This window comes from Puma concolor, chromosome E4, assembly GCF_028749965.1.
Source record: "Puma concolor isolate L17-30 chromosome E4, mPumCon1.1.hap2, whole genome shotgun sequence".
In the NCBI taxonomy this organism is placed as follows: Eukaryota; Metazoa; Chordata; class Mammalia; order Carnivora; family Felidae; genus Puma; species Puma concolor.
The window spans coordinates 4228047-4255973 of NC_141683.1; the positions used below are offsets into that span (position 1 = coordinate 4228047).

At 48.7% G+C, this 27927-nt stretch overlaps 2 protein-coding genes and 1 long non-coding RNA gene across 3 annotated transcripts in view; 2 read left to right on the forward strand and 1 right to left on the reverse strand.

The window, feature by feature from the left end:
- The window catches only part of LOC147572254 (uncharacterized), a 171499-nt gene that overhangs the window by 121686 nt on the left and 21886 nt on the right, over positions 1–27927 (reverse strand). The gene's annotated exons all lie outside the window — the stretch shown is intronic.
- Positions 9817–10752, forward strand: LOC112851764 (olfactory receptor 10J4). Its single transcript, XM_025915240.2, has one exon. It carries the CDS (start codon positions 9817–9819, stop codon positions 10750–10752), a length of 936 nt encoding a protein of 311 aa, XP_025771025.2.
- OR10J1 (olfactory receptor family 10 subfamily J member 1) lies at positions 18203–19156 on the forward strand. The gene has a single exon (XM_025915241.1). The coding sequence runs from the start codon at positions 18227–18229 to the stop codon at positions 19154–19156; it is 930 nt and encodes a 309-aa protein (XP_025771026.1). The 5' UTR covers positions 18203–18226.

The window sequence follows — 27927 nt, forward strand, 5'->3', positions numbered from 1 at the left end:
TGTTTATTTACTTTTGAGACGGAGAGAGACAGAGCATGAACGGGCAGGGTCAGAGAGAGGGAGACACAGAATCTGAAACAGGCTCCAGGCTCCGAGCTGTCAGCACAGAGCCCGACGCGGGGCTCGAACTCACGGACCGCGAGATCATGACCTGAGCCGGAGTCGGACGCTCAACAGACTGAGCCACGCAGGCGCCCCAGAACTTATTTATCTTGTAACTGTAAGTTTTTAACTTTGACCAACATCTCCCAGTTCCCCCGGCTGCTGGCAAGCACCTGCTCCCGTGACCTTCACATTTTTAAATTCCACATATAAGTGAGATCATTTGGCTTATTTCAGTAACTGTTATGTTCTCCAGGTTCATTCACACTGTTGCAAATGTCAGCATTTCCTCCTTTTCTGAGGCTGGATAATGTGTGTGTGTGTGTGTGTGTGTGTGTGTGTGTGTGCGTGGGCACGTGTTTCTCTCCCACATTTCTTTATCCTTTCCTCTGTTGATGGATGCCTAGGTTGCTTCCATGTCTTGGCTATCGTGAGTAATGTAGCAGTGAGCACAGGGGTGCAGTTATCTCTCTACAGAACACCCCCTGTGCATGCAGAACCGTGGTTAGAGAATTAAGAAAATTGGAATAAAGCCCCCATCCAGAGCTATGAAGTGTCTGAGACTGACCCTACTTGCAAGTTGCTGGCACGTTAGCCTGCCATCATGTCACGGATGCTGGCAGAAGACAGACTCCTGGGTCTGAGACAAAGGACGTTATTATTCACAGCAATAGTATTGACCCTGGTGCTGGTTCTTCGAGCTCTGGTTCTCATACAGGAACAGGAGGAGGGCCAGGAAGGACCTGATCATGCAATGAACTGCATTAGAAGAATGAAACTCTGAGCTTGGGGACCCCGAGTCTGCTTTAACACGCAGTAAAGTTGCCTCCTCCGTGCTTCAGAGGGACACACGGTCTATATTCCAAGGCCGTTCATTATACAGATTTCCTCGAAATAATAATCTAGGACAAAGGCATGAAGTGTCTCTGTTCACAAGATGTGCAGAAAAGTGAGACCCAAGGAGAACTGTCCCAGTTCAAGTAGGTACTGTAGAACCTCAGAGGGAAGGAGGAAGACATCATGTGTGATGGCAGGTGGGGTAAATGCTGCCTGCAGGTGGGGGTAAATGTTGGCTTCTGGAATGAAGCGCAGACACACTGAATGTCACCTGTGAGGGAAAAGCATCTTGGCTCTTATATGAGGAATGTATTCTTTTTTTTTTTTTTTAATGCTTATTTATTTTTGAGAGCGAGAGCGCATGAGCAGGGGAGGGGCAGAGAGAGGGGGAGATACAGAATCCCAAGCAGGCTCCAGGCTCCGAGCTGTCAGCACAGAGCCCCATGTGGGGTTCGAACCCACAAACCATGAGATCATGACCTGAGCCGAAGTCGGACGCTTAACTGACTGAGCCACGCAGGCTCCCCTATGTTTAACCATACCTAACTAGCTTTGGAAGAAGGTTTTCCTGTTCTGGAAAAAGAAAAAGGAAAAGGAATTGAGGTTGGATTAATTATGCATACTTCAAAACTGAAGTAAAAGGGTTCACTTACTAAAATTTAGTGAGAAAACAAAAGTTGTGCTGGAAGAGATCCACACTCGTAGCGTGCTACCTGGCTCAGAATAATATTTGCATATTGCAATGATGTATGTTCTGAAAACAGATTGAAGTGTTTTTTCATTAAATGCTTTTTTATTTCTTTTTTTTTTTTTTTTTGAGGGGGGTGTGCAGAGAGAGAGGGAGACACAGAATCCGAAGCAGGCTCCAGACTCCGAGCTGCCGGCACAGAGCCCGACGCGGGGCTCGAACCCACGATCCGCGAGATCGTGACCTGAGCCGAAGTCGGATGCCCAACCGACTGAGCCGCCCAGGCGCCCCCAGAATGAAGTTTTAGTAGGAGGATGACACGAGGAGAAGCGTGCGTATGTGTTCATGGGTGCACAGTGTCGCAAATGAGCTGGGAAGTCAGGAGAGGATGTCTAAAATCTAGGAAGTCAGAACTATTATTGCAGCCATGTTATGGAGAAAACAGAAGCAGCAGAAACATGGAGGGGACACCACGAAAACAGATAAAAGAGCTGGACGTGGGTGCTTGTAAGAAGTGAGAATCACAGGTGGATGGAGAACTGCTTTAATAACGAAGTGACATTTTGCATTTTTAATTCTGCGTTTGCACTATTTGTAAAAACTAAATTCAGTTGTACAGAATTCACTTTCACTTTTGGATGACTAGAAGTGGTACATAAATCACCAGAAAATGAATCAAACAAAAAGCCTGGGGAAGAAACAAACAGAGAGGAGGACGGTAATTTCCAGCAACAACTCTAGTTATAAAAGATGGGAGTTGGGGCGCCTGGGTGGCTCAGTCGGTTGAGCGTCCAACTTCAGCTCAGGTCACGATCTCACAGTTCGTGGGTTCGAGCCCCGCGTCGGGCTCTGTGCTGATGGCTCAGAGCCTGGAGCCTGCTTCGGATTCTGTGTCTCCCTCTCTCTCTGCCCCTCCCCCACTTGCGCTCTGTCTCTCTCTGGCTCTCAAAAATAAATAAATGTAAAAAAAAATTTTTTTAAGAAAAAAAAAGATGTGAACTGATTAAGTTAATCCATTGAAACAAAAGGCTCTCAGACTGAATTTTAATAATCTGGCACGACACTATTAAAATAAAATTAAAATAAAAAGGAAAGGTTGAAAGTGAAGAGGCTGAGATGGGATCCAGAAAAAGGCTGACAAAAAAAAAAGTTGATGTAGGGGCGCCTGGCGGGCTCAGTGGGTTGATTTCGGCTCAGGTCATGGTCCTGGGGTTGGGGGATCGAGCCCTGAATTGGGCTCCACGCTAAGCACAGAGCCTGCTTAAGATTTTCTCCCTTTCTCCACCCCTACCTCTGCCCCTCTCCCCCACTTGTGCTTTCTCTAAAACAAAAAAAATAAAGTTCATGTAATACTACAAACATCAGACAAAATACTATTCAAAGTGAAAACCAATAAGGAATCTAGAGTATTGATAAGCAAAATAATTCACCAGGGAAGTCTTCCACTCGTGAACTTATAAGGTCCTAACAGCATAGCTTCAAAACGTACTACACAAAAATTGATAACACGCCTGGGAGAAACTGAACACTCAATCACAGGAGACATTCAGGCAGTTCTCTCATAAACTAACAAAACCATCAATGGGTCAATAGGGTTCAAAAGGGTATAAGGACAATTAACACGCCTGATCTACAAGTCTAACCTTCACACAGAGAACGGTCACGATTTTGACCCCACAGGAAGCCTCGAGAAATTCTGAAACACTGATATTATATAAACAATTTCCATGAACCACAACGCAATACATCCCCCGTCCCAAAAAAGGAGCCAAACCCTGGATCACCGTCTTCATAGACGTGGATATTTACTTCATAAACACTTCTGTTCCGGCCATTATTCTAAGCACTTTCAAATATTTACTCACCCGATCTTTACAATAGCTGTTTGAGGAAGTCCTATCATCCCCCACATTTTACAAACAAGGAAATGGACACACACAGACTTGGAACGACTTGCCCAGAGTCACGGAGAGTAAGTGGCAGAGTTAGACACCAGCCCGGCGCCGGGACTCCACAGTCTAAGCTCTTGATTGTTGTATCACGCTTATTCTACTAACATAAACATCTAAATATGCTGTGAGTTGGGGCGCCTGGAGGGCTCAGTCAGTTAAGCGACTGACTTCAGCTCAGGTCATGATCTCACGGTTCATGAGTTTGAGCCCTGTGTCAGGATCTCTGCTGACAGCTCAGAGCCTGGAGCCTGCTTCAGATGCTGTGTCTCCCTTTCTCTCTGCCCCTCTGCCTCTTGTGCTGTCTCTCTCTCTCTCTCTCTCAAAAATAAGTAAACATTAAAATTTTTAAAAATAAACTGTGAGTTAAAGAAGAAATAAAAACAAAAATTTTAAAATACATAGTTCTACAACTTAACAGAAGCACTACAGATCAAAATAAATAAGGAATATCCAGAGCAGTTCCCAGAAAGCAATTTACAGCTTTCTAGGTTTACTGTAAGAGGCAAGATAAATAAATGATTCTAATCCAAAAAGCCTGGAAAAGAACAAAATAAACCCAAAGGAAGTAGAAACAAATAATAATGAAGTAGAATTTAATTAAAATCCAAAGTAAACATGAAACAATAGAAATGTTCTTTTTTTTAAAGTTTGGAATCTCTGGAAAGATGAGTTTAAAATAACCTTCAACGACAATGATAAATCAGAAAGACTAAACAAAATGAGGAAGGAGAAAAGGACACATAAGATGATTATAAAAACATACCTTGAACAACTTTGTATCAATCTATTTGAAAAAGTATATAAAATGGGCAAACTCAGAGGAAGATATAAATTACCATAATTATACCAGGAATAGAAAATTTACTAGAATAATAACCCTAAAAAAATGGAAAAGCAGTGGGGGGAAAAAAATCCACCCTTTCAAAAAACAAACAAGAAAAGACACCAGGCTCAGAGCTTAGAAAAGGCGTGAAATTTCCCCAGCATTGAAAAACATTGTTAATTGCAAACGTTTGGTACCAAAAATAGGCAAAGTAGGAGAAGACAACTACTGGCAAATAACAGGTAGATGAAAAAAATAGCTAATTCAATTCAATAGTGTATACTGGGCCTTGGTCTTTTGACCAAGCAGGGTTTTTCTTAAAAATGTACCAATGAGTCAACCTTAGAAAAATCTATTAATGTAATTCACCACCCTAACCAATTAAAGAGTAAAAAGCATACAATCCTATCAATGGATATAGAAAAGGAGCCAGCTGAAAATGTAATAGATCACTAGTGATAAAGTGGCAAACAAACCAGGAATAGAAAGGAACTTCCTTCATCTGATAGAGGGCAATGCCAGAGATGTGCCCCAAACATCCCCTGTCATGGTGACCGAAACATGAGAAGCATTTTAATTAAAATTTGGAAAAAGGGAACAAGTCTCCATGATAGCCTCTGTGGCTGCTAGCGTTCGATATTGTATCATGGCTCATAACTGAATGCAACAAGAGAAGATATAAAAAGTCAGAACGGAAAAGACAAAACTGCCAAAAATAGGCAGATGATGTAATCAGTGTATTTTCTCCCTTTTCAGGGAAAAAAAAAAACAAAAAAAAAAAACCTCCATCCACTCCAGATTTTCCAGGCTTTTTACATCTAAACTTATGTCAGATAGACCCACGATAAGAACCATACATGTTCTAAAAATGCACGCAGTTTCCAGATCATAATTTCAACATCAGGGTTTCCTTTTCTTTCTTGTGGGTTTCAATCCCATTGTAGTCCTAATTCCAAAGAGCTGTGTAAATATTTGAATTAAGCTGCCTACCGGAAAAACTGTGAAGAAGGGACACTGACAAATGAGGCCCAAGATTAACGGATTCTTTTCAGGTCTTGGGAAGACCCTCCCCGCCACACCCCCCGCCCCAGCAGTGGTAAATACACCATATAGTATCTCTCTTAGCTGTGGGTCTCTCTGCTTTTAATGGCTCATCAGCCCGAGTGTTTCCGGTTTCTCTCGGGTCAACATTTGGGGCCAGGAGAAATCATGTGGGACCGGACTGGATGGCTGGCAATTATCCCATGCTGGTTTGTCAGTCTCCATTGACCCAGCTTATCAAAGACACATTAATAAACTACCTTACTCCCAGGTATTCATGCCTCAAGCACGCTGGTTCTTAGAAAGGGAGCCTTTCGTACTTTGGGAAGGTCTCTAGGAGAAAGGCATAAACTGAGCTCCAGAACTAGGAAACACCAAGGAGTCAAAGTCCCAGGGAAGCTGGCGGGTCAGTGTCTGGGTTGCCTTCAACCTCTGGGAAGGCCCGTCTTGGGCCCATTGCAGGAGAGGCAGACAAGGCTGGGTCTGCTGACTGCCCAAAGGCCAGGAGACATGGGAGGGAGGCAGGAATCTGGAGGTTGTCTGCTCTCTACAGCGATTCGAAGCGATGCTCTGGACTGACGAGCAAGCAGCGGGACTGGCGTCAGTACGGATGCCGTGTCCCCAGCTGCCGCCACATTCCCTGGCCTTGGCGCGTGCAAAGCGCTCAGTGAGCACCTGCTGAAAGCATCCACAAGTGAATGAGTCACAGCTTCTGGAATATTTGAATTGCTAGGGGCCTCACGGATCTTCAGCAATTAGGGCACGAGACCCCAGGGCACGAGTGGCTTGACTAATAAAGCTGCACCCTTCAACGTGGTTGGGTCCTGGGGCACCTGGGTGGCTTGGTTGGTTAATCGTCCGACTTCAGCTCAGGTCATGGTCTCAATTTGTGGGTTCGAGCCCCGTGTCAAGCTCTGTGCTGACAGCTCAGAGCTTGGAGCCTGCTTTGGATTCTGTGTCTCCCTCTCTCTCTGCCCCTCCCCTGCTCACGCTGTGTCTTTCTCTCAAAAATAAATTTAAGGGGCGCCTGGGTGGTGCAGTCGGTTAAGCGTCCGACTTCAGCCAGGTCACGATCTCGCAGTCCATGAGTTCGAGCCCCGCGTCGGGCTCTGGGCTGATGGCTCAGAGCCTGGAGCCTGTTTCCGATTCTGTGTCTTCCTCTCTCTCTGCCCCTCCCCCGTTCATGCTCTGTCTCTCTCTGTCCCAAAAATAAATAAACGTTGAAAAAAAAAAATTAAAAAAAAAAAACAAAACATGTAAAAGTATGGTTGGGTCTGGAGACAAGAGCTCCTCATCATCTACGGAGATCAGGGCCGTGTCTTGATGCAAAGGCTTTGTTCCTGCTGGAAACCCCAGATCGCCTACACACATACCGTCCATGTGATCGGGCTGATGAGCCCCCTTTCTAATGAGGTCCCCAGACATCAGCAGATTTGGATCTTGCTACTGCCCCCTTGGGGAAAGGGACCCCGGGGCCCAGGGGCCCGGGGGAACAGTCCTCCCTGACAGCCTGTAATACACACGTAAGGGGCAGGGCTCTGGGAAGGCACAGGGGAGCCTAGGGCTGCTTTTGTGACTCCCAGACCTGACCAATCAGCGCAGGAATTAACAGACAGACCCAGGCAGGTTCTAAGGTTTTCTTCCAGGCTTCCCTTCAGAAGACTCTGAGCGTGCTGCACCTGCCCAGCGGAGCAGGAGTGCTGGCCGGGGCTCTCCAGCCTTACTCTCTGAAGCCAGATCGAGCCTCGGCCCTGCCTGGCGAGAGGTGAGTCACCCTCCACCACTCAGTAAAAGCAGGGTTCTTGTCTGACTGGGCGCGGCCTCACGACTCTTGCTTATGGGACACCAACTTTTCTTTTTCTCCTCTGTCCTGGGACTGTCGTCAAGTGGAACAATGACTGTGTAGCTAGGCTGTAAGATTTAGGGAATAAAAAGCATTATACATACTGGGAAAAAAAAGTCATTCGGAAAGGGTTATCTGGGACTTAGCCTTAGAAAAACCTGAGGCAGAACTTTCTAAAGGCTTCATTGGTCCCTTTAGCCCAACAAAACAACTAAAGGCTGAAGGGAGAGCCAGGGGAACTGGGAACATGCACTCCCACCCCTCACAGTCCTACCTGTCACACTCCTGGAGAACGGGGCCTGGTGGCAAGCCACAAGTCACCAGACTCTGGCGGGGTGGACCCATGTGGGCCCTTTCCACCAGGAAAAGTGGATTTCCCGAATATACAAGTCCCCGCCATTTCCTCCCGTTTCCTGCCCCAGATCTCAAGCAGGGGCCAGGAAAGTGAGGATCAGTGAATGGCTGAAGTAGAGTTTCCCGAGCGCAGGAGTCCAAGCAGAGCCCGAGAAGAAGGTCCCGGACGCAGGCACGCCTGCAGAATTGTTGCACTGGGAGAGGCTTACCCATCCCGACCCACATCCACACGCTCCCCCTGCCCTTGGGACTCTCTCCCCTGCGGGAATGTCTCCTTCCCTGTTTCCTCCTCCTCCTCCTCCTCCTCCTCCTCCTCCTCCTCCTCCTCTTCCTCCTGTCTCTAAAAGCTAGCAGAGCACCCTCTATGCAGCAAGCTGGTAAATACGTTCTAGCTACATGAAGACCAGCCACGTCCTGAGCTGGGACTTGGGAGAGAAGTGAAGACAAAAACAATGACCTAAACTATTCCTATTTTGACATCTATGCTCATCTTTATCAATGGTTTCCATTTATTTATTTATTTATTTATTTATTTATTTATTTATTTATTTGAATGTTTATTTATTTTTGACAGAGAGAGAGACAGAGTGTGAGCAGGGGAGGGGCAGAGAGAGGGAGACACAGAATCCGAAGCAGCCTCCAGGCTCTGAGCCATCAGCACAGAGCCCGACGCAGGGCTTGAACTCACAGACTGTGAGATCATGACCTGAGCTGAAGTTGGATGCCCAACCGACTGAGCCAGGCGCCCCCATGGTTTCCATTTATTGATGGCCTACTGTATACCAGGCCTTCTGCTCAATGCCTTCTAGGCATCTTCTTGTGTAATTCTTCCGTCGGTCCTCTTCCGTGGAGATCGGTCCTGCCTTCATCTTATAAGGGGGGAAACCGAGGCCTGAGGAGATGAGGGAACATTTCTAAGGTCAAACATGAAGCCGGTAGAGCTTGGGCTTGCTCATGGGGGTGCTGGACTCCAGACCAGCCCCAGCCCCCCTCCAGGGTGCAGAATCTAGAACTGGGCAGGAGGTGGGAAGGGAGGGCCGAGCGTCGCAGTCAACAGAGATGGGACAAATCAACGACGAGAACCCTGCACGATGTCTGGGTGGGTCTGACATTCAAGTAGAACCCAACTGGAAGTGGAGATGGGGAGGGTGGGTGAAGGAGCAGAAATTGAATGTACCGTTTGCCTGTTACATATCAAGAACTACGCTTGGCTATTTGCACAGAGTCATTAATATAATCTCCATAGCAACACTGTGACGATATATTATTCTATTTTATAGACGAGCACACACACACAAAGTGAGCAAAGTAAAGCAAGCATCTTCTACTTACACTAAGGTTGAAGCCGGAGGTTCCTAGAAACGTCAATATTTTGTTATTTTTATCACTCTTGTCTTGGAGTTACCGGTACTTCAAACCTTTAGGATGTCTGAGAGGCTTTCTGTGCTCGACTAGAGACTAGGAAACAAGCAGAAACGACCCTCCACACGGAAGGGAGGGGATGCAGGTGTTGAAACACAGGGTATTTGGGGAGCACAGGGAGGAAAGCAAGAATCAGGCTCTGGATCATAGTGTCCTGGGTCCACACGTTAGCCTCTCATCAAGAGAAAAAAGCAGTGTCTCCTCTCCCCGCCTTAGTCCAGACACTGGCCATTTTGAATTTGACCCACGGGGAGGACAATACTATGTGCTTTGAGCATACCTGGGTCTGGCTGCCCACCTCCCAGAATCATGCCTCCGGCAGCTATCTGTCCCTGGCTTGAATTCTCGCTCTATGGAGGTCCCCTCACAACTGGCTCTCTGACAGGCGGTGCGTCACTGCTGGGCCAAAGCAGGGGAGCGTGGGCGGACTTCCAGGCTGTGCACACTCAGTCTAGTGCCTTCTCTGGTCTGCAGCCCCTCCAGCCAAGCACGTGAGGTGCTTCCACCGCTCGCTGCGGGTATTTACTCTCTTCCCCACCCCCCTGCATCTGCCTCCCAGCGCCACGCCCCTGAGAACCTTGGGAAGTCTTGGTGAACTTGGCCAGTGTCTGAAAGCTGAGAGCTTCGGAAATCGGGAGCTACACCCATTTCGCGCCCCTGCATGTGGCTGACGAGGACCGTGGACCAGCCTCCTGCTTCCACCCCGGATGTCCAACCTCCCCGCTTCATCTCTTTCAGACCCAGATTGTCCTCGATGCCAAGACTCAACTTGACCGCCGTGACAGAGTTCACCTTTGAAGGTTTTTCCGTTTTTGGGTGGCAGCACAGACTCATTCTCTTTGCGGTCTTTCTGGTCTTGTACCTGTTGACCCTCGCCAGCAATGCCATCATCTTGACCGTTATCCGCCTCAACCGTCAACTTCACACACCCATGTACTTCTTCCTGAGCGTACTGTCCATCTCTGAGACCTGTTATACGGTGGCCATCATCCCCCGCATGCTGTCCAGTCTCCTCAGCCCCCAACGAGCCATCTCCATCCCACACTGTGCCACTCAGCTCTTCTTCTATCTCGCCTTCGGCATCAACAACTGCTTCCTGCTCACGGCCATGGGGTATGACCGCTACGCGGCCATCTGCAACCCCCTGCGGTATTCCGTCGTCATGGGCAAAAGGACTTGTCTACAATTGGTGAGTGGCTCCTGGAGCATTGGCCTGAGCACGGCCATCATTCAGGTGTCGTCTGTGTTCAGCCTGCCCTTCTGTGATGCCAACGTCATCTCCCACTTCTTCTGTGATGTCCGGCCCCTGATGCAGCTGGCCTGTGCTGACACCACCATCAAAGAACTTGTCACCTTGCTCATCAGTCTGTGTGTCCTTGTTCTGCCCATGGTGCTGATCTTCATCTCCTACGTCCCGATTGTCTCCACCATCCTCAAGATCCCCTCTGCCCAGGGCCGGAAGAAGGCCTTTGCCACCTGTGCCTCCCACCTCACGGTGGTCGTCGTCCACTACGGCTGCGCCTCTGTCATCTACCTAAAACCCAAGTCTCACAACTCCCTGAAGGACAGACTCATCTCCGTGACCTACACGGTCATCACACCCCTCCTCAACCCTGTTGTGTACAGCCTGAGGAACAAAGAAGCCAAGGATGCTTTGCTCAGAGCTTTGGGCAAAAATCCTCTCTCTTAGGTCTCCGTAAAAGTCAACAATTTGCTGAGGGGTCGCAGTGACAGAGTGAGTTTGACACCAGGCACCCGGTACCTGATCCGGGCAGCAGCTAGGACTGAGAGGGCTACAGGAAAGCGAGGAAGGAAAAGATGAACGAGAGATTGATGGATTTCCCAAGACCAATAGGGGGGCTTCTCAGGCTTGATGAAAACCAGGCAAGATAAAGCATATTCAGGAGCTGTGCTGTAACGTTAGTCCCTGTTCCTGTTACCCTTGGCATAAGGGACTGGAAACTGGTAGTGAGGGTGGGAAGAATATATAGTATCTATCACAGGAATTTATGGGATCGGAACTTGGCCTCGGCATGGAAATCGAGAGCACTGAAATAACAAGTTCTCCATTATTTACACCTAACACTCTCTAGGCTGTATTTCATACAATAAAAAAAAAAAAAAAATTCACTCCATTAATTTACCTCGCGCCTATTCCTACCTGCACGAACCCTCGCCACCTACGTCAGACACGGGCGCTGATAGCCCGTGGACAACCTGGTTGAGAAGGATAAAGCAAAAACTGTAAAAACAGCTTCCTGGATACTGAGAGTTGCAGAACAAGAGCCCCCATCTTTCATATCCCGTCCCCTCTCCTCCCCGGACACCGGGGTGATTTACTGGAGGCCGCTGCTCTGCCCGGGGCCCCTCTGTGGGCTGCCCCCCTCGCCCCCGCCCCCACTCTGAACCATCGCCACTGGCCGAAAGGAGGCTTTCTCAGTGTGGGGGGGCGGGGGGACACATACCCCACTCCCACCCTCCCAGGAGCGGTCCGCGGCGAGCGCCTGAATAACCCGGGAGGTACAACGGCCACCCCCCCTTGTCTCAAAATGGCATTCCCTCTAGAGTCTTCCGTTCGATCAAGCTGCCTGAGACCACATTCCCTCTGAGCTCTGCCCCCATCCCATTCTGCCTCCCTCACTCCATTTTCCGAGAGTATGCCCTCAGTCCCTAGCACGGGGACAGGCTCAGGCTCTGCTTCAGGTCACCCGACCCGGGCCAGGCATGCCCGGGGCCACCGCACACTCACTCAGCCTCCCCCACCCGGGCGGCCTCTCCGCCTTTGCACCCAGCACAGTGCCTGGTACCTGCAGCTTGGGTGTTATTAACAGAAGGAAGAAAAGAAGGAAGGAAGACCGCTGTGAGCGGCTAAAACACGACCGGCCTCAGCAGGCGGCTCTCCTCTCTCTTCTCCTTTCGTGATGAGATTCCTTTCAGGTTGCCGGCCCCTACTTTGCGACGTCCCTTTTGGTCCCTTTACGGAATGCATCCTAGATAGCCGGCGTTAGTTCAAGCACTTTGTGTATTTAACCCTCACTATGGATCTAGGAGCTATTTTGTTACTTATCTTACAGATGGGAAACCCAAAGCCTGAAGAGATCAGGGAAGGTCCCGAGGGTCAGAGAGCTGGGCACGTGGACCCTCATCGGGACCCGAAAACGCGCAACCCAGCCCCAGAGTCTGTAGCTGCATTACGGGCTCACAGGGATGCCTTTAGCCAGGTTTCCGCCTTGATAATAATTGCAGAAGTAGGCGCCATATGTTGCAAATTTACGCAGGGCTCCAATTCCCCCCAGAAGGGCCTCAGGTCTTGGAAATCGGGCTGGGAGTTCAGGAATTCCGGACGTAATATGCTTTTCCCTCAACTATCTTGGTGCGCTTTCTCCACTCAGCACAGCTCTAAGGATGCAAAGAGAAAAAGGATAAAGTGGCCCAAAGGCCATCAGGGGGGCGGGGTTGATGGGGCGACAGAGCTCGTGCCCATCAGATTACTCTGTACCCATCCGCTCACTGCCCCACTGGTTTACCCTGATGACCGGAAGTAGGAGATACACAGGCAGTAATAATGTAGAGGGACTGCAGGCTTTGGGGCCAGGGAGGCCCGTGTCCTGATCTTAGGTCCTCCACTATGACCGTGTGTTCTAGGAAAGGGACTTAACCTCACCATGGCCTTCCTTTCCTAACTACACCATCTAGCCAGCAAGATCAACCTCCAGGGTTCCTTTGAGGCCCTGAAACCTTAGGGACCCAACAAGTTCCCGGGGCGTGGGAAGCACCTGTAACTGTTAGCATCTCCTCTGCTCCCCACCCCCACCATGCACTGCTCTCTAGGTCAACATCAAGTCGCCCCAATATGGACACAGGGCCCCAGTTTTGACAACTGAGTTCTCCATTCACCGAATGAGCTCCCCCTTCCTGGGAGAGACTTTGCAAGGGGCCCTCCCACGCCCCACCCAGTGGTCTCTGCTCCCAGACTTCGGTCCCTGAAACCTGTTCCCTCAGGGTCTGGCAAGAGTCACTTCTGGGTTATATACCTGCCACGTCTTAATAAGCCACGTTCCCCCCACCCCACCTCAGTTCCTACCTCAGACCCCCTTCCCCAGTGCCCTGCCCAGATGCTGGCCTGCCAGCTGCTTCTCATGGTGTCATTCCCCCTTGTCTCTGAAAGCCTGGAGTTGGTGCTGGGATTCAAGGGTGTGGTCTGCAGAGGCAGGCCTGTTACATGCTGACAAACACATATCGAGCTATTTTTGTGCCGTAATCCATTTGAGAATATAGCGATTACTAAATTTGTGGCACTCTTTTTCAGAGTTTGTTTTTTTCCCCAACAATAGATGCAAATAGCACACGAGTATGATTCAACTAAGTATCAAGCTGGAGAGCCAGGAAGTATTTTAAGATTAAAAAGTGTTCACATGTAAAAACCTAGAGCCCCCAGCTCTGGATGAGAAGGATAGGGTTAGGGTGCGTGTGAGATCAGACCTAACTTCACTGCTACAGACTGAATCTTGTCCCCCGAATTCACATGCTGAAGCCCTTCCTCCAGTGTGATGGTATTTGGAGACGGAGCTCCTGGGAATTAGGTTTAGGCAAGGCCATGAGTGTGGGGTCATGTTGGGTTTGGGGCCCTTTAAGAAGAGATGCCAGGGGCGCCTGGGTGGCTCAGTCGGTTAGGCATCCGACTTCGGCTCAGGTCATGATCTCGTGGATCATGGGTTCGAGCCCCACGTCGGGCTGTGGGCTGACAGCTCAGAGCCTAGAGCCTGTTTCAGATTCTGTGTCTCCCTCTCTCTCTCTGACCCACCCCTGTTCATGCTCTGTCTCTCTCTGTCTCAAAAATCAATAAACGTTAAAAAAAAAAAAAAAAAAAAAAAAAAGAAGAGATGCCAGAGGGTTCTCTCTCCCCCTCTCCAAAGTATCAGGACAAAGAGTGAAACCACCTATCTGCAATCCAGAAAGCAAGCCCTCATCAGGAACTGAATCTCCTGGCACCGTGATCTAGGATTCTCAGCCTCCAGAAAGGCAAGAAATAACTGTCTGGCTGACCACCCAGTCTAGGGTTATTTTGTTCAGCAGCCCGAACTAAGACATTCAGGAACCATGCCGACCTCAGCAACATCTGTAGTCAGCCCTCTTCAGGGCTCTGAAACCCCCCCTAACCATTCTAAGGCATCATTAGGAAGTCTAGACTGGCATCCTAAATTAACGTGAAAGTCACAAAGGAGCCCTAGTAAGGGCTACTGGAATCTGGCCCCCCACATAACGTGGTCTGCAGAGCCGAGGGAGTTGGCCGCGGGTCTCCCGGCTGCCCCGCCAGCTTTGTTTCTAGAGTCACCCCACATGCTCCCTCCTGTCTCGCATCAAAGCCCTCATCTGTGAAATAAGGATGCGGGTCACTTGGAGGACTCAGAAAAAAACGTGTCGAGCGTTCCGTAAGCTCCGCCTCTCGTTTTCACCAGGCACCACATTTTTACACCATGTACCCAAGTGACCTGTTTCCAAAATCCTCCTGATTTGTCCCAAAGCAAAGGCATCATAGAGCACGGAGCTATTTTGTTCAACTCTCCTCCCTCCCTCCCTTTTAGGATCCCACAGCCACCCATCCCACCTTAGGGGTCCACCATTATCAACGGGGGTCATTTGGGTCAACTTCTCTGATCCAAGAGGAAGCAATGCAGATTGGAGTCTCAGGGAGTTGGCATGAATGAACTTGAGATTTGCGTACGGGTCCTTTCCTCTCCCTTGATCCACACACGCAGTCACAAGCCCATTCACCTCAGATGTCTCTCACCTCTGTCCCTCCTCCCGAGACCCCTGCCACCCCCACCTAGATCAACCCCAACTGACCTCTGGCCTGCCCTGTGACATTAGCATCCTCGCGGATGCCTCATACAGCTGCCCCATCAATCCTGCAGGGGAGCAGGGTCACCACACGGGCGGGAAGAAGGTGCAGGGTAGCTGGTGGCCCTCAAGGGCCGGTAACTAACGGACTTGGAAGTCCCTGAGCATGAGGCATAAGTTATATCACTTGAGGGGCCCTTAAAAAAAACTGGTAGGGGCGCCTGGGTGGCTCAGTCGGTTAAGCGTCCCACTTCGGCTCAGGTCATGATCTCGAGGTCGGTGAGTTTGAGCCCCGCGTCAGGCTCTGTGCTGCCAGCTCGGAGCCTAGAGCCTGCTTCGGATTCTGTGCCTCCCTCTCTCTCTGCCCCTCCCCTGTTCATGCTCTGTCTCTCTCTGTCTCAAAGATAAATTAAAAAAAACATTTAAAAAAATTCAAAAAAAAAACCCTGGTAAAATCTCAGTACTCTAAGACCTTGTTGTAGCCTGGTCTGTAGCTACAGAATTTTGTTCTGTGATCAACCCGCGTCTAATCCAGGACCATCCCCTCCCTGCCCCCACTCATTTTAGTTGACCATAATCCTCTGTCACTGAAACTAAACCGTGAGCTGCCGGAAGGCTGAAGAAGCATGTCCTCTATTTCCCTGCCCCCAGCAACCAGCCCCGGGCCGGGCAATGCCCGGTGCCTGAAGCATGAATGGACACAGGTAAGCACACGTGGTCAAGTAAGAACATGGGTAAGCAAGTGATAGACGCAAGGGGAGTCTTCAGGGGAAAGCAAATCGGGCAGGTCTCGATGGGCTAGAAGTTTTGCCAAATGGAGGAGGGGGTGATTCTGGGTAAAGAGAGTATTCAGCCCCCATCCATTTCCTGGCCCCCAAGAGAGGGTCTTTAGAACCAAAGAGATTTCCTTCCACTTCCCAGGCGGCCAGCGGCCAGGCGGCCTGAACTGCTCCTCTGCAAAGCCAGGGCCAAAGCTGACTACTTTTATTCCAAAGGGAAAACCACTTTCTTAAACTGGGCAGGGGCCTGAGTGTCCCGATATGGCTCCAAGCTTGAGCGGCCTGAGTTTGGAAACTGTGGCTTTCCAAGGCACATCTGTAAGAAACTACAAGGTGCCTATGGACTCTAACAAGAAAAATTCAACTAAATAAACCAGCTTTATCTGATGCTGTTTTTACTTGAAGCAAAAACTTGCCCCAAGCTCCCAAACGGCCAACCCTGGGACTGGGTAAATGAGCCCCTCACATAATAAGGCCCCCAGGTGCCTACAGTCTGCATCCTCCCAGTCCCGGGTTGGGGATGGGGGGGGCGTGCCTCTTGGGATATCTTCAGGGTGTGAGCCCCAGGAGCCCCACTGGCTGTTCCCGGGGGAGAATCTTCTCTGGCTCACACAGAGGCACCATCAATGACGCCTGCAACTCCCAAGCTGCCCACCTTCCGGCGAGAGCGTGTTTATCTGCTGTCTTCTCGGCCTCCACCCATGACGGGCCCTCCTTCCCGGTCACCCTGCTTTTCCTGCACCTGCAGACCACGGCCACCTCCTGCCCGGCTCTCCTGCCGTGACTCAGCCCCAGGCAGACACAGTGAGTGTTCTCCAGAACAGGAAATGAGATGGGGCTTGTTGGCCATGGGCTGGCTTTAATTTGTTGTAGCATAACAATCCATCAGCATCCTTATAAGGATGTGTGTGTTCTTTCCCTTGATTTCCATGGAATAATTACAGCCTCCCAAGGGTGGAGGGTGCTAGCCAGGTCACAGCAGCTACCCTTGTATCTCAAGACAGACAGGCATCAGCCAGAGCAGACAGCACCCTAGCCCATGGATTCTCAGCAGAAACCCTAGTGGTATTTGGGATAGGACAATTCTTCCTCGGGTGGGACGGTCACGTGGAGAGCAGGACACTAAGCATCTTTGATTGCTGGCAGCACCTGTGTCCGTCATTAGACCAATCAGAAGCAGTGACACAGGCTGCCGATTTCACAGCAGAGGGCCCAGGCCACCTCATGGCTGGACCACCGCCTAGTTTCTGCCCAGAGACCTCACAGAAGATCAGTGTCTTTCACCATGTACTTCAGAGTTAAATGATTTTCTCTGTTTAGAGATATCTTCTGTTGTCGCCTTACTCTTCCAGCAGTTTTCGTGCAAATGAGTAACAGCCAGTGGCCAACTTCTTTTAAGTAAATTTTTATGCATGTGAAGGAGGTCTCCATGCCCAGCAATCTTCCTCCCTGGCGAGATTTACTTTACGTACAAAGTCGTTCTGAATAGGCAGACGCAAACCAGAATATAATTTACGTTCCCTACAGGAGCTTACTGTCTAACGGGACAAAAATGTGAAATATGACAGATATTGGACTGCACCCCAACCCTCACCGCAGTGACGTAACTTTAGCGTGACTGTTTGGTTTTCACACTCAGGGCCTGCTGTGGCTCTAGATGAGAGACCTGAGTGTTCGTGCTCCATCGTCCCCGGCACCACTGTTTCCCTCTGCAGAGCGGGTGTCTGCCTACTAGTTCTAGTGGCTGTAAATTTGCCTTTTAGTTTCAGGAAGGTGCAGCTATGGGGGAGCCCATAATGTAGCCAGAGTCAGGGCTATCCATTGCCGGCTGATGCCCATCTCACAGAGACAGCAGTGGGCAGAGGCAGCTGGTGGGTTAAGATCCGCCTTTTCTTCCTCGGCAACAAAATGAGCCTTCGGGTCTGCTTTGCCTCTACTTCCTAAGGGTGTGCAAAGGGAGGCTTCCTAGTCTTGAAAGAGAACAAAAAAAAATCTCCCGTCAGTCCTTAAGTTATTTCCAATTATCTCATTAATCCATAAGCCCGAGCTGGTGAGATACGCAGCTGTAGAAGGTATAATGTGCAGAGGGTTTGTGTGTGGATGGCGTGGCGCTGACGGGGAGGTATCGTCCACGGAAACATGAGAGCATCGCAGCACGACAGCCGTGGAGGCTGTGTGGACACCTGCAATAGTCCTTGAGGAACGGGGAAATACTTAAATAAGAGGAGAAAAGGAGGGAGGGCATTCCAGATGTCAAGGAGGAAGCATGGGGTGAAGCGAGTGGGAATGTGCATCGTCATGTTGTGGGAACAGGACAAAAAAGAAAAACCAAAAAACGATTCTGGGAGGCACGGGAAATTGTAATGGATGGCCACAGAGTAGAAGTATTTTAAGCAAACCCAGAGGTTGACTTTAACGCACAGGGAAATGCATCGCCAGGTTCACAGCGGAGAACGGAGTTCAATCAATTTGAGAAACGTGTTTCAACAGCCTTGTTGAAATTATGCACCGTCTGTTCTCCATTTCAGATTTAGCGACCACTCCATGGAGAGAGGGAACCACACTCTCATAACTGAGTTCGTCTTCCAGGGTTTCTCCAGCTTCCGCGAGCACCAGCTCGGCCTGTTTGTCGTGTTCCTTGCACTGTACGTCGTGACCCTGGCCGGCAACACGGTCATTGTGACCATCATCCGAACGGACCCTCACCTACACACGCCCATGTACTTCTTCCTGAGCATGCTGTCCTCCTCAGAGACCATATATACACTCGTCATTCTCCCAAGGATGCTCTCCAGTCTTGTAGGTACGAACCGGTCCATCTCACGGGCAGGCTGTGCCACCCAGATGTTCTTTTTCGTAACCTTTGGCATCACTAACTGCTTCCTGCTCACGGCGATGGGGTACGACCGCTACGTGGCCATCTGCAACCCCCTGAGATATTCCGTCATCATGAACAAGAGAGGGTGTGTCCAGCTGGTGGGGGGCGCCTGCGGCATCGGGCTGATCGTGGCGACGACGCAAGTGACATCTGTGTTCAGGTTGCCTTTCTGTGCTACGAAGGTGGCCCACTTCTTCTGTGACATCCGACCTGTAATGAAGCTCTCCTGCGTCGACACCTCGGTCAACGAGACCCTGACCGTGATCATCAGCGTGCTGGTGCTCGTGGTCCCCATGGGCCTGGTCTTCATCTCCTACGTCCTCATCGTCTCCACCATCCTCAAGATCCCCTCCGCCCGGGGCCGGAAGAAGGCCTTTGCCACCTGTGCCTCTCACCTCACGGTGGTCGTCGTCCACTACGGCTGTGCCTCCGTCGCCTACCTCAAGCCCAAGTCGGAGAACACCAGAGATCAGGACCAGCTGATCTCGGTGACCTACACCGTCATCACCCCCCTGCTGAACCCAGTGGTGTATACCCTGAGGAACAAGGAGGTCAAGGATGCTCTGCTCCGGGCCGCTGGCAGGAAGCTTTCCTGACAAGACAGGAAGTGCTCTCCTGAGGCTCTCAGCATCCGCTCTCAGCAGCAACAAGAGCAGAGCCATGTGCCCTTGGCTCCCAGAGACCTGCCCCAGAAGGAGGCAGAGGAACAGCAGCAGCACCCAACTGTGAGTCTGCAAACTTGAGAAGCCCCTGAACAAAGCATTAGCCCCGTTTTTGTGGGTAAATAGACAAACAAGGTCAGGAAGTAGTGTGAGCCCAGGATCCCTCATGGACTTTTTGGTTTCTAATGAAGGCAACAGAGAGGAAATGGCAGAATCCAAGGGATGCATTTGTTCCTACGATTCCTTCCTACTTAAGAGCATGAGGATTTCTCAAACTGGAGTCCCTTTTCGAATCTGTTTCCCCACGACATGTCAAGTAATAAGTGACTGTGTGGATAGGGAGAATGGCCTCCGGAGGGGAGAGCAAGGGGAAATAGATTTCCTTCCCCGGCTGCTTTCGTTTATCCCAGTTTCTAGCAAAACTGCTTATTAAAGATGGTGATTGACCATAGACAGTTTAATTAGAGATCCTGGCAAACCCAGAGCTTGTCGGGTTTGAGGACACATTCCAAGACCCTCCTGGGTCAGTTCAGCTGTTATTAATTCAGACAGTATGTCACGGGTAGTAAAGACACACAGGGCCATGTACTGGATTCTGGGAAAGACTGATGGAAAGACCCTACCTGCGTGTCTTCAAGAAACTCAGATTCTAGCGGCAGAGACAAACATTTAAAAGTATGGTTTCAATTCTCTATAATAGGTTATATATACAAAAGCCTGCAGACAGAAGGGAGGGAGAGAAAGTGCTGGAGATGTCAGGGGAGTCTCAGAGGAGGTGATCCCCAGTGGGAACTGACTTTAGAACATTTGTAGGAGATTTCTTGATGGGTAATTTGTTGGAGGAAAAGAATCCCAAAGAGAAGGAACAATATATTCACAGGGACGAAACCAAGAGGAAGGTTCAGGAGATTTAAAAAAAAAAAAATTAGTGTTTGTACTGATTGCCAGGAACAATGGGGGGAGGTGGAGGGAGATGGGACCGGAGGGGTAGGCTGGGGTCAGATTGTGAGGGCTTTGTGTACTGAACTAAAAATTTTTGGCTTTAACTTGTAAACAGTGGCATTCACCCAAGATTTGGGCAAACGGGGATTCAGTATCTGAGGCATCTGTGTGAACCGTGGGCATCCTTCTTGTCCTTACACAGCTCCAATGAGATATGTAAGACATTGTATGGATCTCTGGACTCTAAGCCAAGAAAATTAGGGGAACGGGAGTGTGAGTAGAGTATCCGGAGGTAATACACAGACATAATTAGGTACATGTGATGAAGCTGAGAATCAGGCACTCAGAGAGACCGTGGTACAGAGGCCGATCAAGGAGTCTCATACAGATTTGGAGACTGAGGCTCAAATGAGCACCCAGGGAAGGAGAGCAAGGGCCTGCCACTGAGTCAGTAAGGGTCAGTCAGTCAAGGGCCTGCCACTTGACCTCAGACATGCGGCCCCACGACATACCTTCCAGCGGAATTCAAGGGTGGGCCCCTTACTCAGAAAAGTCTTCAAAAGAAAATACAGGGACACCTGGGTGGCTCAGTCAGTTACGTGTCTGACTCTGGATTTCCACTCAGGTCACGATCTCACAGTTTGTGAGACTGAGCCCCACGCAGGGGCTCTGCGCTGACCACAGGGAGCCTGCTTGGGATTCTCTCTCCACCCCCCCCCCCCCCCCCCCCCCCGTCTCTGCCCCTCCCCACGCATGCGCTGTCTTTCTCTCTCAAAATACATAAACTTTACAAAACAAAACAAAAAAAAATACAGAAACCTGTACAGACCAGAACTACCAGTCCCTCTCCCAGGATTGAGGGGAGCAACAACAAAACTCAAACGATACCTAACGTTCTCTAGGATCCACAGCGGCTGAAAGTAACAAGGAGAAGTTATTCACTGGCAAAGGACAGAACGAAATGATTAAAAGCAACATCATGCAGGCGAAGGGCTTGACAGGCATTCAACAGTCGTTCGTGGAATCTTCTCTACACGCCAGAATCTGTGCGAGACGTGGGGCCTAGCAACAAACACCCGGCCCAAAGAACGGAGCCCTCAGTCCTGCCCGGGAGATGGGCTTGCGCAGAACTCGCCATGATGCAAAGTGATGGAGAAATGAACAAAGAGTGCTTAATATTTCAGGACAAAGATCTAAGCCTGGGGATCTTGTTTTGTGATCTACGTAAAGCTCTCTCTCTCTGGAGGGAAAGGGCCCGGTAGGCAGGAGTTCGGTGAAATAAACGCTTGTTACCTAAGCAACAGGCTTTTGTTATGTATGTGTGGGGCCACCCCCTGGGCCCAAGGGCTGCTCAGCTCCAGACCAGCGCCATTCAGAATACCTAATCACTGTGGACTCCCTGCGCGCCCCTCACCCAGGTTTTCTGGAAACGTTGTCTAAAAGGAAGAGCTTCACAGCCAGATATCATGGAATCAGAAGTTTTCATCAGCCCCTTCTCACCCCCCGGAGGAACGGTCCACAGAACTTTTCCCTGACCTGCTCAACAGTCAGAATACTTGGCTGCATTCACCACCTGAGTGAGAGGAATCCCTCCGGTTCCCTGGGATTATTTTGGTCACTGCTCACACTCGGTATCCCTTTATGGCAAACACCTTTTCCATAATGAGGCCTCTTGCGCTAAGGTACTTTCCCAACCATTATCTCACTATGTTCTTAGAATCACCCCCCAGAAAGGAGGCAGGGATGAGGCTCTCCGCTGTACAAACAAGGCTAAAAGTGACCAAGGGGTGAAAACCAAACCTGAATTTGGACAAGCTGGCAGGCACTTTCTGTTTATCCAGAGTATATCCTCACCCAGGGGCAATTCACAGGACAGATCGTGATGTGCTAGAGAACTCCCCAGAGCCTCAGATTTCCCAGATACAATGAGACCTTGTCCCTGAACCTTTTTCCACAGAGAATTCATGTCCCCCATTGGAAGGGCCGCTGAGGCCTCACCCTAGCCAATCAATGGGGACCCCAGAGGAAGAGCGTCTCTGGCAGAAATGCAAGCTGTAATGTCGTTTTCGTGAAGAACCGGCTAAGATTTTAGGAAAGATTGGAATCCACTTTTCTCCCACATAAAAACAAATCAGAAAAGCATTTGGAACTTCCGAAGCAAGCCTGGCCCTCTGTTAAGAGGATTAGAGCTGGTGCTAACTGCTGAGAGTGTAGTGGTGAAGTGTGCTGAATTTCTGGACTCTAGAGAGAAAGATTATACACACACACGCACATATTTACACACACACACACACACATACACACATACACACATATGTAAAAGGCAAAGCAATAGAAACTGCACACGGATCACTGATCAGTGGTTGCCAGGGGCCTGAGAAAGAGAGAAGGTTGAAAAGAGGAAGCACAGGGGATTTTTTTAGGGTGGTGAAACTATTCCACAGAATACTATCACGGTGGCTACGACACTATGCATCCGTCAACCCCCATAGCATGTTGCAGTAGAGTGAACCTTAATGTATGCAAATGAAAGAGAAATCATTTCAGGAGACTGAGATCCCAGAATAGAATGCAGGCTGAAGCAAGAGAGTCTTAACTGTATTACAAACACACAAAACAACCCCACTGAAGGCGGAAGGGGGAAATGCTGACCTCAATAACTCTGAAAAGGAGTCAACTCCCCGAAGCCTAAACACAAAAGGACCTACACACAAGCAGTGTCTTCAAATTTTGAAATTTGCTACCCACAGGGGTTCAGGTTAACAATTCTTAAAGTGCTATAAAGGTATCCTGGAATCGCACCATAAGAAAATGGATGGCAGATGGCAGAATTGTGAGTGAATGTGGGAAGTTACAGACAAGCAAGAAGCGAGGGCTAGGAATGATCTGTGTGGTAACGGATCATAGAAACCCAGATCTTGGTTTCTCATACCATTCTCCATTAGAAGGATCTAGGAATCTTGCGTAAGTGGCTACCGTAGGACAGGAAATATACAAGAGGAGCCTGAAACACCTTGCAGAGCCAGAAAGAAAGTGGTCAGACCACTCAATGGTTTGGGTATGCCAGAAGGTCTCCGTGGCCAACACGGGAGCAATCTCAGCAACAAAGTAGTGTCTGATTATAAACCAAAAGATAAAATAAATACGTTCAAGTCCATACTGATATGATAGAAATAAGTGGAGGAAAACAGACAAATCTGGGCGGAGAAGAATTCCAAATAGTTTCTATACATACCCTACTCTCAAGGTGGTGGAGTATAACTGCATTAAAAGTGAACCGCAGGGGCGCCTGGGTGGCTCAGTCGGTTAAGCATCCGGCTCTTGATTTTGGCTCAGGTGAGGATCTCGCGGTTTGTGAGTTCGAGTCCCGCACTGAGTTCTGCACTAACAATGGTGCCGAGCCTGCTTGGGATTCTCTTCCTCTCCCTCTCTCTCTGCCCCTCCCCTGCTTGCATCTAGCTCTCTCTCAAAAATAAACAAACAAACAAACAAACAAAAAGAAGAGTGAGGCACACATGGTGATTTCTTTCCAAAGAGTACGGTAGGGAGGGGGGATACAAAGAGTCACTTATTTCAGAAACCTGTAAAACCACCCTATCCAGGTCACCCAGGTTAACATCAACAGCGGGAAGTCCTATTGGGAGAGTGTTCCTTAACTATGATGTAATGAGAATGGCACTTTCTGTGGTCTTCCTCCCCAAATCTATAACCCTCAGTACTTTTCTTTGAAGTCTGCTTTAATCTGCTATTAAAATAGCCACTCCTCCTTTCTCTCAATTGTTATTTTCCGTCCTTTTATTTTCTACTAGCCAATACCATATTTAGTGTTTTGTAGAGCGTATATAGCTGGGTCATGTTCTTAAACCCACCGTACCAATCTCTGTTTTAAGAGGACCTATTTAGACCGCTTAAAGTAGTGATAGATATTTCAGGGCTCAAGCCCACTGTATTTCGTTTTCTACTGTATCTCTTTTTCATGCCTTCCTTTGGGTTATTTGAACATGTTTGAGAATTATATCTTGATTTTTCCATAGTATTTCGAGTGTCTCCCTTCGTACAGCTTTTCTAGTGGTTGCTCCTTTGGGGCAATAACAAGGAATTGAGTCGCTAGGTCATAGGACGAGTGTGTGTTTGACTTTATAAGAAACCATCAAACTGTTTTCCAGAGTGGCTATACCGACATGCTTTCCCAATAGGAAAATCCCTGAGGCTCTTCGTCTTCGTCAACTGCTGGTATTGTGGGTATTTTTTATTTCTGCCATCCTGATAGGTGTGCAGTTGTGTTATAGTGATTTTACTTTATATTCATCTAATGGCTAACAAGGTTGAACAGCATTTCACGTCTTTATCATCCTTACATCTTTTTGGTAAAGTGAGCAACTATTGTGCCTTTTTTAATTGGGCCGTCTCCTCATCTTAAGCGTTGAGAGCTCTTCACACATTCTGGATAGAGGTCTACTGGCAGATATATTATTTGCAAATATTTTATGCCAGTCCGTGGCTTGTCTCTTCCTTCGCATTATAGTTATTTCACAAAGCAAGATTTTTCAATTCGGAAGTTCAATTTATCAATTTTGTCTTTAACGATTATGTTTTTGTATCCTATCTGAAAATGTGCTGCCTAACTCCGGTCGAGGAAGATTTTCTCCTAAAAGTTCCATGGTGTTAGGTTGTACACAGACAGATGTGGGATACGTTTACCTTTTGTGTCAGATACGGGGTTTAGGTCAAGGTTCCTTTTTTTCCCCATCCAGAAATCCAGTTATTACAACATCCTGTTTTGAAAAGATTATCCTTTCTGCACTGAATTGCTTTGGCAATTTGTCAAAAATCAATTCCACATTTGGGCTCTTTCCATACTTTGACTATTGCTGACGGCACTCCTATAAACACTGGGGTGCATGTGAATGTGATATATATAATGGAACACTACTTGGTAATGAAAAAGAATAGAATCCACCATTTGCAACAACGTAGATGGAACTAGAGGGTATTATGCTCAGCGAAATAAGTCAGAGAAAGACAGATGTCATACGTGGAATTAGAGAAACACAACAGATGAACATAGGGGAAGGGAAGGAAAAATAAGATAAAAACAGAGAGGGAGGTGGGGCTGGGTGGCTCTGTTGGTCGGGCATCCGACTTCGGCTTGGGTCATGATCTCACGGCTCGTGAGTTCCAGCCCCACGTCGGGCTCTGTGCTGACAGCTCAGAGCCTGGAACCTGCTTCGCATTCGGTGTCTCCCTCTCTCTCTCTGCCCCTAACCCACTCGCATTCTGTCTCTGTCTCTCTCAAAAACAAATAAACATTTAAAAAAATTAAAAAAAAAAAAAGAGAGAGGGAGGCAAACCATAAGAGATTAAGCACAGAGAACAAGCTGAGGGTTGCCGGAGGGGAGGTGGGTGGGGCATGGGCTAGATGGGTGATGGGGATTAAGGAGGGCGCTTGTTGGGATGAGCGCTGGGTGTTGTATGTAAGTGATGAATCACTGGGTTCTACTCCTGAAGCCAAGACTACACTGCATGTTGACTCACTTGAACTTAAATTAAAAAAAAAAAATCGATTCTCCATGTTTGTATAATATTGACCATTCCCATCCAGGAAGAGGACACATCTCTTAAGCTCTAACCCCCTATACACACCACCCACAACCACCTTCTGTGCATGGCTTCATTTTGTCTTCATGTGCTTTGGTTATGTCTGGTATTTTAGCGACAGGCCCTAGGCTGCCTGCCACTGAGTCCCTGCAGTTTCGAGAGTAGAGAAACTTCCCCAATCTCCATCACTGTTACCGGACAGCAGAGGCAGACTTGTGTATGCACAACAGCGCCCACAGAGCCAGCCTATCCTGCGGACCCTCTTCCAGACTCCACACCAGGGAACAAAACGTGCCTCTCCAGCCTCCTCCTCCACGCCCCCTCCCTCCCTGTAGGAATCCCTTCACCAAAGTATTTTATGTAAGTGGATTCCTGGAGGCCTGCCCCTGACATGTCCAAATCCCAGTGGAGACACAACTTAGTCTATAATGGAGAATCTATACCACATTCAGAACATTTCTCCCTGTTCCCCAAATGTCATTTATAACCAGACGACTGGAACCTGAACCACAATGATGAGAGCATGAAGGGAGGAAACAATGTAAGTCATTATATAAATATGACAAACCAGGTTCTGGCCCCAGATTCAAGGAGGAGCTTGAGGAAGAGGGTGGAGTGCAAAATCACTCTGGTCATTCTCGGTGGAAAAGGCATGAGGGGATTTGTAAAGAATATGAAATATGGAGCAGTTGTGTTGTGAACACAATGTAGAGTTTGAGGAGATTATAAAAACTCTGAGGGGCACCTGGGTGGCTCAGTCAGTTGAGCATCCGACTTCAGCTCAGGTCATGATCTCACGGTCTGTGAGTTCAAGCCCCACGTCGGGCTCTGTGCTGACAACCAGGAGCTCGGAGCCTGCTTCGGATTCTGTGTCTCCCTCTCTCTCTGCCCCTCCCCTGCTCACGCTCTGTCTCTCTCTCTCAAAAATAAATAAACATTAAAAAAAAATTTTCTAGGGGCGCCTGGGTAGCGCAGTCGGTTAAGCGTCTGACTTCAGCCAGGTCACGATCTCGCGGTCCGTGAGTTCGAGCCCCGCGTCGGGCTCTGGGCTGACAGCTCAGAGCCTGGAGCCTGTTTCGGATTCTGTGTCTCCCTCTCTCTCTGCCCCTCCCCAGTTCGTGCTCTGTCTCTCTCTGTCCCAAAAATAAATAAATGTTGAAAAAAAAATTAAAAAAAAAAAATTTCTAAAGACTTCGAGTGGAAATACTCAACAGAAAGTTGGAAATGCAGGTGAGAGCCTCTGAGAAACTGAAATGGGGAGCCATCCACACAAGGGGAAGAGTCAGGCTGGGAGAGCAAAGGATTTCTCTGAGGAGAGTCCCACAGAGATAAATGGAAGACTGAGGACTCAGCCTCGAAATTCATGAGTAGCATTCAAGTGGGTGACTGAGAAGACCAGGTGGCAGAGGTGTCTATGTAAACAGAAAGGGGCTAATTGAAAAGGGGCAAAGAGCTCCCCTCTGCTGAAGGCATGAAATTAATTTCAGCTTTCACGTAAGCAGTGTTTTCTGTCGTTGGCCATTGGTGTCATTTTGGGCACTCGCTCCGCTAAACGACACTCAGTGGCATCGCCATCTACCCAACTTGCCTCGTGTTCTCTCTTCTTGAAGAAGAGGAAAGAAGCTTCTGCTATCTGTGGTCCAGGAACCCTTCTGAAACTCTACACAAACACCCCAAAATAGGATACCCTGTAAGAATCATTTCCAATTGTATCCTTCCAAAAAAGACCATCCCTTCCCGTCAGCCGTTCTGCGGCTTCCGGATCCTTTCTGATTATTTGCGTCTATCCACAGCTCTTCTGTTCACAACGATCCAACAGATTTCTCGTATATTCAGAAATGGTACCGACTATACACAAGGTTTTCATAGGAGTGTTTAGTTTCCCAGTTTTCCCATCCAAGTACTAACGAGGCCCGACCCTGCTTAGCTTCCGAGATCAGACGAGATCGGGCGCGTTCAGGGTGGTATGGCTACAGACTAGTTTCCCAATTCTAAAGTAATAAATGCCCATTCTGGAAAAATAAAATATCAAAATATATAAGGAAGAATATAGGAGAGATTGTAAAAATCCAACTAACTGGAAAGCACGTTTCCTCTCATTGTTTTTTTACTTCACAGAGATATTTTATATAAAAAATCACATGTTGCTTTTCGCTTAATACAGT

Coding starts and splice junctions, on each gene's coding strand:
- LOC112851764 (XM_025915240.2), top strand. CDS start 9,817: ATGCCAAGACTCAACTTGACCGCCGTGACAGAGTTCACCTTTGAAGGT.
- OR10J1 (XM_025915241.1), top strand. CDS start 18,227: ATGGAGAGAGGGAACCACACTCTCATAACTGAGTTCGTCTTCCAGGGT.